General features: G+C 41.1%; 1 protein-coding gene across 2 annotated transcripts; it reads right to left on the minus strand.

Annotated features, from left to right (window-relative positions):
- Window positions 1–401: 401 nt before the first annotated feature.
- On the minus strand, window positions 402–13191 carry GOLT1B (golgi transport 1B). 2 transcript variants are annotated; one of them, XM_071417945.1, is made up of 6 exons: window positions 13051–13191; window positions 8898–8989; window positions 7074–7252; window positions 4440–4521; window positions 3470–3503; window positions 402–3117 (listed from the first exon to the last, which is right to left on the minus strand). In XM_071417945.1, exons 1-5 carry the CDS (start codon window positions 13073–13075, stop codon window positions 3495–3497), a joined length of 387 nt encoding a protein of 128 aa, XP_071274046.1. In that variant the 5' UTR covers window positions 13076–13191; the 3' UTR covers window positions 402–3117; window positions 3470–3494. The 2 variants fall into 2 exon arrangements, with proteins under 2 accessions (XP_071274046.1, XP_071274045.1); XM_071417944.1 differs by lacking the exon at window positions 3470–3503.
- Between the last annotated feature and the right edge of the window lie 453 nt (window positions 13192–13644).

A 13644-nucleotide genomic window follows, 5' to 3' on the forward strand; every position in this document is an offset into this window, starting at 1 on the left:
AGCCCCAGGCTTGCAGAGCACCACAGAATGGTAAACCTGCTTATCAGGCCACTTTGCAGGATACACAGAACTCATGGTCATATCCTTGAGCTAGACTAAAAACCTGCTCCAGGATCTAGACACATGCTCTTTTTCTCCTGAAGTTTCATAGTTATTTCCTCAGAAAAAAAGGAGGTAATTTCCCATCTAACTGAAATTTCATATTTTGTTGCGCTGTGTCTGAAAGGGATTCTTATGTAAAAGGTTTGTTGTAATAAAGAGAGGAAACCTTTCCTTTTTACTGTAAAAGTCACAACAGTGTAAGACAACAAGGCAGTAACAGCCTGTACTCCTGACTCTCTGGAAAGGAAAACTTGTCAACAGACTTTCTTAGAATGTGCACACCAAGACACAAAGACAAATTATAGAAAAAGGTTCCCATTTATTCAAGGTATGACAAGGATATTTACAGTATTCATTTGCTCAGAATAAGATCCATCCTTATGAGTTTTAAAGCAGCAATTATAAATTACATTTAAAAGGGGAAACATTCCAAGCATGTTTCTGTTAGAGATATTTTTTACAAGGACAGAAACACTTTAAGGCTAAGTTGTTTTGACCTTTGCTGCCACCCACATTTATCTTGGCAAAACCGTCTCAAAAACAACGTTACCTTGAGGGATAGACTATGCTAAATTCAACAATTCTGTTCCCTCACATGCTTTCCACAACAGTTCACATGTGACAAAAAATTGACTTTTGATTTAAAACAATGAATTAAATATAAATGAGATGACCTGCCTACACCCCAGCTTCTCAGAGAGGCAAAAGATCATCCACAGCCACACATGAACCACCTCTAAAAGACATCATCATCATTTCTTGTTGTTGAAGGTACTTCAGCTTACCAAGCAAGTTGCTGCAGCCAGAGATCCACAGTCCTGTGGTGCAACCCACCTTTTTCATCACATTATTTTTCAAGACAGAAGCACAAAAACGTTCAGGTAGCTGATTTCTAAGGTGAGCACTGTCTGCTTGAGGCAGCACTTGGTTCCCACAGCACAGCCTAGTGCCCTACCACAGCAAACAGGAGCTGGCTAAGCTGCTGGAGTGTTATTCTCTAGTCATTGTAACACGGCACAGAGCTATAGGAGCAGTTAAAATTGGGTTATCTAAAATGCTTTATCCTTGAGGTAGAGCCAACAATCGTATTTACTCCTGTTTCTTAACTGTAATGCACATGCCATCAAGAAAATATAGCAATTTATAAAACAAACCTGCTGATTTTTCAGATGTTATTAATTGCAAAATAACAGGTTGGGTTTTCTTTCTGAATAATTTTGTGCCTGTTTTAGAAGGAAGCAAATTAAATATTGATAATAGTAGATTGTGGCTATTTATACAGTTGTAGTGGAAAAACCCCTTGTTTTATACAAATAAACTTCACAGCAACTTTCAAAAGGGTTGGTATACGAGGATTTTTTTAAGTTAAAAGTAACAGTAGAAAACTCCAATTTTAACTGCACAATAAAAAACCCCCCAAAACAAAAACAAAAACAACCAAAAAAACCCCCAAAAAAACAAAAACAAAAACAAAAAAACAAAAAAAAAAAAACAACAAAAAACCCCCCAAAAACAACAACAACAAAAAAAACAACAAAAAAAGAGTCACCCCCAGTCATTAGACCTTTAGTCTACATAGCTACCTTTAATACTACATTGGGTAATTGTTTCAGGATTACATGAAAGGGAAAAGAAAATTAAACAGAACAGAATCCCCCTGCCTGCACAAACACAATTCACTGAACAAGGATTGGTAGGTGAGGACACTGTAACTGAGACTATTGCAAGTGCACAACATTTAACATCCCAAAAGGAGCAGAAATGGGACCAGTCTATTAGGAGGGGACATTTATTCCAGGTTAGCCAAGAATCCTCAGTAACAACAAAGCTGCTGCTGTAACCAGGAGCTGTCTGAAGATAACCAGCTAACCAGTAACACATTACAAACACATGGAGATTGGCACTTGATCTGTAGTCAGCCCCAGTCACTCAGCAGTTTTCTCCCCACAGACTCACGTACACAGAGCTTTAAGTTTCCATTTTATTACCGTAAAAAATAAAAGTCAATTCGTAGTTCCAGAGTAAACAAAGAAAGCTTAGTTTCAAACTGGTTAAAAACAAAGCTCCAAATTCTGGTAAGTAACATTTCACAGGGTTCACATCAGCACCTCAGCCTAATGCAGTTTTTTGTGAACTAAGCATGTTTCACAGAGTTTGCACGTTAGTGACAAGGGGCTACATTCTCATCAGGATGCACAGGGAACATGGCTCAAGGAGAACAAACTGGAAGGCCTTCAAGTCAGCTTCCAGAGTTCTCCACTGAGCTCTGCATGTTCAGAACCAACATTTAAGACCAAAGTTATTAAAGATTGACCTTTTGCATATTCCGAAACGGAAGGCAAATACAATCAACTAACATTTGGCTTTGAAACATTAAGATAACAATGCTGTATTTCAGCCACATATTTACAAAAATGTTTACAACAGAACTGTGTAGGGTTTCTTTTTTATTGTCATAATACATTATAGATGAATAGTCATCTTAACCTTCATGCAAAGATGCATCTCTTGTTACACAAGAAGTTTCCTGTTTGATTTTTTGCACTCTGAGGATAGCAAGCAGAGGGTTGGGTAAGTTTGGGTCACCCTTAAAAATGTAGGCCTGTTTGCTCTACTGCACCTTCAAAATAAGGAGGTAAAGAACAGGCACCGTTAATTCAACAAGGATTCATTGCCTCTAGCATGTTTTCCAAAACCAACAGAAATAGTCTTGAACAGTTGTAACAGGGGTTATTCCATGACTTTCCCCTCTTCAGTTGACTTCCCGAACTCTGGAGTTACTTTCCTAGAAGCACACTTGCTGAGCTTCTTTTCTAATGTATATTGTTGACTATACATTTTAAATTAAACTGTTATGTAAAGAATGTAACAAGCTTTTTCCTTTGTACACAACTTAATCTTTGTGCTGAGTATTCTTCAAAGGGATTTTATAAATAATACAGTAAAAGTTTAGATCAGTCTTCCACCCTCTCGTCATTATACCATGTTGTTGCTTTCTCCAACTTTATCTACAAGCTGTGGAAAAGGAGACAAAAAGGTTTTAGGCTGATGACATTTATGTAGAGTGAAGCTGCTCTCAAGTACTGCTTGCTACTTGCATGGTTAGTATGTGACTGGAAATGAGAGTCAAGTAGTACTCACCGAGCTCTCATGGTTTAGGTTTGTGAAAACCAAAATTCTTAAAATTGCAATTGTGTTTCTGCATAACACGTTTTTCTCATATAGACATTAACAGTGCAGCATGAAGATGCAACAGAATGAGAAAGGAAATAGAAGAATGCAGATAACACTGCCAGCTTAATGGTTAAAACAAAACAAGTCTCAGCCACACATGCATTAGTAGACCAAGGAAGATATTTCAACTGACCATTACTGTGGATTCTCTTCTGAGCCTACGTAGGCTTTGAATAAAACATTAACAATTATCTTTTAAAAACAAGATTTAACCCCGTTATGATCAAATTAAATATGATTAGGATCAATTGACAAATGAAACATTCAATTGATCATGAATTATGAGCCACAACTTGGCCTAACTGTGAGACTGGAACAGATGAACTGGAACACTCATTTTTAAAAAACAGCCTGTATGCATCTAAGTTATTCCCACTATTAATTTTCAGTAGTAGTTATAAAAACTGTTGCTTTCAAAACTAGTATTACAAATGCTTGTGTTAAAATACATAAATAAATCAGCACAGTAAAAGTAGTTGACTGAAACACCCTAGTTTAGTGTCTTTCTGTTGTCTTCAAATCCTCAGACATTTGGTTTCAAAAACTGAAAACTCCATTTGAAAAAAACACAAATCTTAGTAATAAAAAGATGTAGCCTGGTGCAGTGGACCTTAATAAACACATTTGATGAATGACTATTCATGCTGAGAGTTTCTGGGTTCACCATACGAGCTGCAACATAACACTGAACTCCACTCTTTGCTTTTAGAGGCCACTTTTCCTAAGTACACTCAAATACTGCACCAAGAACAGTGCCCTCCTCATTGTACAACAGGAGATGAGGAAGATTCACCTGTGTGGTCAGCCAGGGCCAAGAGTGAAGCAGAAGAACCCCAGCATTCCCTGTCACAATGCAGGACTCTTCCCACTCCACTGCCCATGACCAGGGGCAGCTCCTGCCATCACCTCCTTCTGTTCCTTTTATCCCTAGGAGCATCTCCCTGGGAATGAGTGGGATGTGCATGGTGCAAGAACTGTGCAGCACTTGAAGTCATTGCTCCAAAGTTCTATTTGCTTTATTTTTGATGCATATCTACAGGTGCTATATCAGTGGAATGAAAATCAGAACATGCTGCAGTTGTTGCATGAAGTACCAAACTTACCGAGCTTATACCGGGTAAATTCAAGAGATATCCAAGAACTGGAACTCTTCTAATAAAGCCAACCACCACAGGAAAGAACCCCCTTTAGGTAAGACATCAGAAGATTGTATTAGTTTTTGTAATTAAGCTTTGCTCATATTGCTGTAACATTAACAAAAAAATTCTGGCAACTCTCAGTCAACTCATCAAAAAATAACTCAAGTGAGAATACCTAATTTAGTCAGCAAAACAGATTTCTCAAAATTAGCATACATATTTTGAGATAATTCCTCTTTATGTTGTAGAAAATACATTCAAGACCCAATGTAGAAAGAAGTGAAGTTAGCTCTGAGTAATTAAAACCACATATGATACTCTTTACATTAACTAAATAAAATGAAGCATGACAGAATTGTGCATTCATTTATTTCCCAAACTGAAGTCAGTGGTTTGAATGGTGACCCTGGGGATGTTCCCTGGCACAGATGCTCTGGTGCAGCCCCTGCACTCTCCACCTAACCTCTGCAGCAGAAAACCAAATTTTCTGTGGCAGTATCTCAGCTGTCTGCAGGCAGCTGCTGGCATTCCCAGCAATCCTGTGTTGAGCATTCCCTGCATGGAATAAGGATTAATGTGCAATGAGGCCTCAGCCACAGTGAAACTGTGAAATTTCACAAGACATCATCCTCTTCACCACCCTGCTAAGAACTGTTTGCTGGGTAATATCCACACCAATAAGGGGGGTTTTGAGTTTGTTTTTTTGTTTTTTTTAAAGACCAGGTCATTTCAGCAGCCCAGTAAATTGTGAGGCAGGGCACACAAACCACTTGTGACAGATTAAAACAACTGCTGTGTCCAAGAATAAGGAACAGTCAGTACAGCAGGGATAATATTGTCAGCCATAACTCTGCAGGGCTGTCATCTGAACAAGGCCCCAAAAGCACCTTAGATTATAACAGCTGTCCCATAATAGGGCAGTTTTCTGCTATGCAACCAAGCAGCAGGACCCTGAGGAACAGTATAAAATGGTGCTTGAGGAAAGACTTCATTTGTAACTTCTTCAGAAGGGAGCAAGTTGCTGACAAGAGGAGGATGGTTGAACTGAACAAGATTGAAGCAAAACAAAAGCTTTGCTTGAAGTAATCACTAGTCAGCCTTGTAGCAAGGGATTTAGATTCTATCATCTAATGAGCCCTGGAAAAGATGGTCACAGAATCATGGAATCAAGGTTGGAAAAGACATTTAAGATCCTTCAGTCCAAACCACTGGTCTCCAGATTCTTTAAATTAAAACAGACAGCTAAACATTCATACCTGGAATTATCCATCCCTTGTAATTCCCTTCAGGCTAAGGGACGTCCTGGGGATAATTATCGATCTTTTATAAACCTCTCAACACTGTTTTCCCTTGCAAGCACCACTAGATAATCCATAGCCATACCTGCCTAGACAGACTAACTTATAACTCTTCTGAGATCTTTTAAAAGGGGGGTGTTCTGTTGGAAACACATTCTACTTGCTTTGTACTGATTAAACCAAGCAGTACATGCAAGAAGTGACAGTGTATTCAGTGAAATACTGAGATTATCACAGCACTTACAGTGACAGGATTCAGAGTACCACAGAGCAGAACAATAAGAAATACATTAACCCCACTAAATTAATTTTCTGAAATTTCACTGTCTCCAGTAAGAGCCAAGTTCAGATTGACTTTTAAAATAAACATTTTATCTGAACTAAATATCGGATTAACATACAATTTTACTGGGTACAAAAAGAGCTCCATGAGAACAATGGTTTCACTTTGATTAACAGGAACAGTGTTATTCAGCCATTCACAGAACGCTTCAGGGTCTGAAACTTGATCAATAACCATTAGTGAAACAATCTGCATCTGGAGAGAGGTCCAAGAACAACCAGAAGACTCCCTTTCTACATTTTTGCATGTTTTTGCTTTGTTCGTTAGGGAAGCATAGAACTTCAACCATAGAAATAAAGATAAAAATATAGATATCTATGCAGGTTGTAACAAGTCAAATTCTTTCACTATTACCGTTGCATTTATGAAGAACTTAAATGACACATTGTGAAAGTTGTAACATGTTTCAAGATTGCTGTTAAAAAAATAGAATTTCCATTTTTCTTTAACTCAGTTGAGATACTGCTAACCCAAACAAGCAGTTCTGACTCCAAGGCACAATTGTAATGAAATATGGCAGAAAACAGCTTTTCCCTGGGCTGCCAGAGTGATGAAATGGTAAGGTTACAAACCTAGGATGGTAGTAACTGAATATTTTGCCCCATTTGTTAAAGAAAATAACAAACTCCCCACTGAAAAAAGGACCAAGTATCCCTTTTCCATGAGGAGATATTTAAACTTCATACTGCTAACATTTGGGCTCCCACACATTTTGAAGCTTTACAATTCTTTGGTTAGACATCAGCATTATCAAAGTAATTTTGGTAAATCCCTCACCAACATTAGCAGCTTTGAGTCTTGGAAAAATACTTACCAACTTGTAAATAAACAATTTCATATAAAATCTGTCCAAAAGGAACATATAAAGGATGCTGCTTTGTCAACTCTAACACAAACACTACACAATACATTTATTCCTAGATAAACTAACACAAAGTTTTTACAAACAAGACTTACCTGAACAATAGGAAGAACCCATAAATTTCCAGGATCATTCCTATTAAAGGCCAGCCAATGAGAACTATGAGTACACCACCCAGGAAGAAGCCCGTTGCTTTCATTTTGTGTTTTTGAAAGAAAAATCTGAATGTTCTTTCTAAACCGATAACAAAAGACAAGCCAGCCACAAATAAAACCTAGAAAAGACAAAAACAACCAAAGAAAGAAAACAACTAATTATGTTCCCAAGTACAGGATGTAAACACACACATATATATATTTTATAAAATTACACTGCCTTTCTTGCACAACTTCTTTTAATACCATAAGACAGTTGGTGAGAATGAATTTACTATTGATTTTCTGTTGTAAGGTCCATCTTAAAGCACTTGTAGCTCTCAGCTGCTTGAATGTAAAGGGTCTATCCTTTTAACACACCCAAGACAGAGGATCTGCCCTGTCACATCTTTACCACAGGTGGTGCTGAAGCTCAGTCCTACTGACAGCAAAGGTTCCTAAAAACTGACACCACACATAACAGCACCTCTGCTCTGTGCCACTGACATCTTCAACAGCTTCTGCTGATCTACTCACAGTGCAAAGCCAGAGAAGGAAAAAGCTGAACAGTTGTTTTTTACTGTGCAGAGTCTTTTTTATTGTTTATTTATTTGTTCCAGTATAGACTGAACACTATCACATCAGTCCCAACTAGTTACAACTATTTCTGGTGTCCTGCAGCTACAGGACTCAGAATTATTTCAGCAACATTTTTGCTCAGAAAGCAATACTATCTCAGGTTTTACTCAAGTTTAAGTTTTGGATGGTATTTAATAAATCAATTTCTTAGAACTTCCTGCCCTTTCTGATATAACTTTTTTTTTTTGATAAAAACAATTCTCTGCAAGGATGCAGTAGCTTTTCTTGCATTATCTTTGGTTACCACATAGCCTGTCATTGTCTCTTCCTACCTACGTTTTCATTTTCTCTAAACAGGATCTCGTATTTCCACCTTACATTAGAAAAAGAAAAAATAAGCATTATTTCATTTTTCACTCTCCCACTGCACACTTGAGCTGATGGCTCATAACAATGCTTTAACTAATGTACCCAAATTCAGGTACACAATTTTATATTTCCCTTCAGGGAATCTCAGTGTTTGAGACTGAAACTGATCTGTTTGGCTGCAGACTTTTAAGCATCAGCAAAAGAGGGGCTGAACCTCTCCCAGCCAGGCTGTGCTTTGGCTGGCAAAGCTGAGAACACCAGAGGCACAGAAACTAGCACATGCAGGAAACACCCTGTCATTTGATATTTGCACTGGAAATTTCCTGTACCAGAAGTAGGATTTATTTTCTGTGCTGCTTTGAGTGACAACTTTGATTTGGTAAAAACTGCAGATACTGAATCTCTCTTTTATGAAAGAGGTCTGGCTCTTCTAAAGCCAGAAGTGTAAGCAATTCATATTTCTTTCTTTCCTCCTACAGCACTGCAAAACTACATTTGCTAGCAGGTACTTAAAGATTCTTATCCAAATAGATACTTAAATTGACAGTGATCTCAGAGGACCACAAAAAATCACATTTGCAGCAGCACAACTGTGGAACAAGCTGCTTCTTGTCTACCAACATCCCACAGGCCTGACCCACGGTGACATTCACATCAGTGTGAGCTGTTCTAACCTCAAGCAGGAAAAATGATTCACTCCTATCACTGAGCACTCCTCTTTTATACCAGATCACCACAGTAATCTTTGTCATGCAGCTTCAAACATGCTGTTCTATTTTGAGTTTATCTTTAATAGATCACACACTTGATTCTAAGCACTGCAGAAAAGTCACTTACATTTCCAATAGCCAAAAGAGCTTTGTCGAAGAAGAGTATCATTCCAAAGAAGAGAAAAAACACTCCAAAGCCTGTTAGTCCCATTCCAATCTCTGAAAAAGAAACAAATTTAGGCATGTAACAAAACATGGTACCAAGAAAATGTCATGGATAAAAACTGGGGAAAAAATTAGAACATCCAATCTAAAGACATTTTAAATTTAAAAACTTACTTGAGTGTGCAAATATTATAAATCTTGTAGACCCCAATTACTTCAACAGACATATCTTTGGAAGCTGTTTATCAACAAAGGCCATGTTTGGAACTAGACACTGAAATTGAATGCAACCATATATATATATATATATATATATATATATATATATATATATATATACACACACATACGGCAAAGACATACATCCCTTTTGATTAATTGCTAGTATGGAGAACAGGATTGTTTGTAAATTAAAGGATTGTTTGATAATGAAACTTTGTTTTCCAGATTAGATCACTTGGTCAGAACATGGTATAAATAACTCCAGGGTCAGGGTTTGATTCTCATATGGGTCATTCACTGAAGGGTTGGATCCTTGTGATCCTTCTCTTTTAATTCAGAATACTCTGGGATCTGCAGATCTTATCCCATTATCTTTCCCATAGTAATGTAAGTACCCTGGTCCTCTCCGTGCTCCTGAAACCTCATGTTCCATCTCCCATGACTTGCACAGGATTTTCTAGATGGAACAGAACTTGGATGAATCCTGCAGGATTTTTCCAAGTTGCACATGTGCTGACAGCTATCAAACACTAGCCTGGGTCTCCAGACAATTGCCAGTTTTCACAAAACTGGCAGATACTAAATATTGAGGGATTAATGTTCAATTATAATTTTCATGCTTCATATTTAATTTTTATTAATTAAATGGTAGATTTACATTACACATAGGTACAATATCTCTAGACTACTAGTGCTATATAGCAGCTTCATTTTATGAATTTTTTCATTTTATTATCTTAACTTGCAGATTTTTTTAAAATACCTTTTGTACTTAATTTATTTGCTTAAATTATGGACTGGCCAGTGCTGGGTTAACAGCTGGACTCATTGCTCTTAAAGGTTTTTTCCCAGTCTAAACAGTTCTATAAACTTTGAGTTCTGCAAAGGATGCTCAAGAAATACTGGGAAGCCAAGATAGGATGGAAGGTTTGTATGAGAAACAAATGTCAAGCTAGGATTAAAACTACTATTTCACAACAGTATCTTGAAGACTGCTATCTTAGAAATACATCCTGCTTTTAATTTTAAATCTCTAAAGCCTTCCTTTGACTCTCACACAGATGGAATGGGAGAGAAAAACCAGGAGCAGCAGCAACAGGGCTGCAAACACATACATTTATTGCTGTTTTCACTGTGACCAGACATAGAAACCTACAGATTTGTAAATGCAAAACAAAAACAGCTTAGCAAAACCCTCCCTAATACTATGCCTGTATATATGTGTATTTTGAAGTTCCAAGTAGTTTTGCATAGCCTGTCCTGAAACAAACAAAAACCACAAAATCCACAATCACAGCCCTCACTGCTACTTGTTGGCCAGATCTGCCTCCATGGATTTTAATTGCACTTTGTTGATGTAGTTGGTCATTTGCTGTTGCTTGATGAGCTTGGGAGTAAAGGAGGATAATTATGCCTGTTTCAGGACTTGTAAGGAGTTATTGGAAATAAATTTCAACACAGCTCAGAGATTTGTTACGGCAACATTCCACTCCCCAGACTTCTCTGAGGGCTTGGCTTTCAGCAAGGCTGTTAGAGCTGTAGTTCTGTGGTGTAGCCTGCCACTTTAAACTTTCACTGTGAGCATTTTAACACCCCACAATTAAAAGCACTAAGTAACTCGATCCAATCGATTTACTACAGGCACTCTCCGTACTCGTTTACAATGAAAAACAGAATTGCAAATTGTATTTTCAATGGATCTGCTGACTGAAGGCAATGTAAGAATTGCAGGTGCCCTTTTCTCCAGTACTCTTTACTTCAGAAGAGCAGAAACAATCTGCATTCTGGAAGGAAATCACTTGGAGGCAGGACTCCAGAGGAATTACCAGCTGCCAGCAAGATAAATAAGCAGTCCTGGAAGTGAGTATTTGCTCCTCCCCAGGCACAGCCCAAGGTGTGGATGTGGGGAGGAGGCAGAGCCACCTCCCAGCAGCTGCTGCAATTCCCTCTCTCACACCTCTGTAACCACCCCAAACCGGTTTGGAAGCACTTCTGCCACAATGGGCTCTGATTCACTGCACAAGTCACCCGTGTGCTCTGGTTAGTGGACGCAAAAGGGAAAAAGAGAAAGGAACATTATTCTCATTATCCCAAAATAACTGCTGGAAGAAGATGAATGGTCCAGGACTATTATCCTCCAGTGTTGGTATCTCAGTTACTGCCTTGATTTGGATCAGAATTTGTAAATATATTTAACCACACTTCTCAGAGGAAGGAAAAGTACTGGCATTTTGTAGAAAATCCTTTCAACAACTAACGATGAATATTTATAGAGGGAGCAAACTATTTTAAAATAGTTTCTCCTGTGCCAGAAGAGCTTTCCCACATTAGTCAAATACAACACATCAATGCCTAGAAATGCAGAAACACACACTGGCCAGGTTGTATTTATTCTGGATTGTTATTATTTCCTGAGACAAGGGAGAAAATCTTCATCAGTTTCTCCAGAAATTCCATAAGCTGTGCAAGACTACTGCAGCTCTATGTGAAAACAGCTTAGTAGATTTTAAGATTCAAAATTAAGATACACTGCTTGTAAAAGATTAGGGCAGACAATGCACATCCCAAATCTTTTATACAGCATAATATAGTGCAAAATAAAATGGAATTGTGTGCTATAGGCTTTTAGAAGACAAAACCAAATACAGCTTATATTCAATGCACAACTATTACTTTGTTAGTAGTATTTTTTAGTATTAAAAATTTAATTTGGGAAAAGCTAAGTGAATTCTTTTGCAATTACTGGTGGTTTATAACACCATTCAGTGCACCACTTAAAATTATGTTCTAGACTGCAGATGCAGAATTAACTTTCCAAACATCAGCAATGGTTCTCTCCAGGTATTTATCACACTATTCCACCAGTGACTCTATGGCTAACTCTGTATTTTTCCAGACAGCAGTGAATTTTAAAATATCTGATGAACTATCTTCAGAATTTCAGAAAAACTGAAAAAAAACCCCTTAAAACCACTAAATGCCAGAGTGTTTTATTTAGTACTCCTGTCTCTGACAGTTACAACCAACAATCTTAGCACTGGAAATAGCTGAAGGTCCCACATGAGGAACCAAGCCCCCTCAGCATCACCTGCGGACGTTTGGTGTGGTACCAGCAAGAGCAGCGCAGCAAAGCTTGTTACTATTTAGGTAATTAAGTGGTTCCAGACCACTGACGACCAGAGGGAGGCACACGAGAAGAGCGTAGCTGAAGGTTACTTTGTTTATCGTTCAGCTTTCATTCATTCATTCACGGTGCTTAGCCAAAGTGCCATGGGTACAAACCCACAAACCCTAACAAACCCAGGCTAGGTAACAGGAAGAAATGTCCTCCTGTAAGGCTAGCCAGACAGCCAGGCACTGGCACAGGGTGCCCAGAGCAGCTGTGGCTGCCCCTGGATCCCTGGGAGCGCTCCAGGCCAGGCTGGACGGGCCCTGAGCAGCCGGGGGCAGTGCAAAGTGTCCCTGCCACGGCTGAGATATCTTTAAGGTCCCTTCCAGCCCCTCCGCCCCGCAGCACGGCACACCGAGCACTCGCAGCCCCGGACACACGCCGGCCGTGGTGGCAGAGCTCTCCCAAGGCCGGGGTCCCGCCGAGCGCTGCCCTGCCGCTCTCCATCCCCTTCCCGTCCGTACTCCCCGCCAGCCGCCACTCCCGCCGCACCGGGGCCGCCGCCGCGCCTTCCTCTGCGGGGATGGGGCCGTGAGAGCTCCCCCGCCCCTGCCCGCTCCCGCCGGTGTCCAGCGGCCCCGCCGGACCGTGCCCGGCCGCTCCCGGGAGGCCCCGCCGTGGACAAAGGCTGCGGGCCCGGCCGCCCTGCGACCCCCCGCCGCCCCCAGCCCCGCAGCGGGCGGCCCCTCCGCGCTTCCCCGGTGGGAGCAGCGGCAGCGCTTACTCTGCGTGTCGGACAGGGAGATCATGGTGACGGCGGCCCCGGGAGCGGCACGGGCGGGAGCGGCACGGGCGGGAGCGGCACCGGCGGCCACGTCTTCCGGAAACACGCACCCCGCCGCAGGAGAGCCGCCCGCCCATTGGTCACACCGGCCGCCAATCAGCAGCCGCCTTGTACGGCCGCGCGAGCGCGCCGCCCCACCCACGGCCCGCGGCCGGCGCTGATTGGCGGCGGGGCGGAGCACGCGCCGGGCCCCGCGCGCCAGTGGCTGAGGGCGCGCGCCGGAAAGGGCGGCGCCGGGTGGGAGCGGAGCCGCGGGGCGGGAGCCGTGAGGGATCAGGGATAAGGGATAAAAGATAAGGGATAAAAGCTAAAGGATGCGGGAGCGCGGCCGGCACCATCCCTCAGGGCAGCTGTGGGAGCTGTCGGCCCGAGCCACGTCTGAGCCCAACGCACGGGAGGACACGGCTGCGAGGCCCTGCTCCTCCTCGCCCTGGCGGCCTCGGTCCCTTCCTCCGTCCACCCGTCCATCCATCCATGGATCCATCCATCCCGCCCTGTCCCGCAGCTTTAGCGAGCAGGCTAGCGTGTGGCTGA

This window comes from Agelaius tricolor, unplaced genomic scaffold, assembly GCF_023055355.1.
Source record: "Agelaius tricolor isolate 1412-34295 unplaced genomic scaffold, bAgeTri1.0.p SCAF_72, whole genome shotgun sequence".
In the NCBI taxonomy this organism is placed as follows: Eukaryota; Metazoa; Chordata; class Aves; order Passeriformes; family Icteridae; genus Agelaius; species Agelaius tricolor.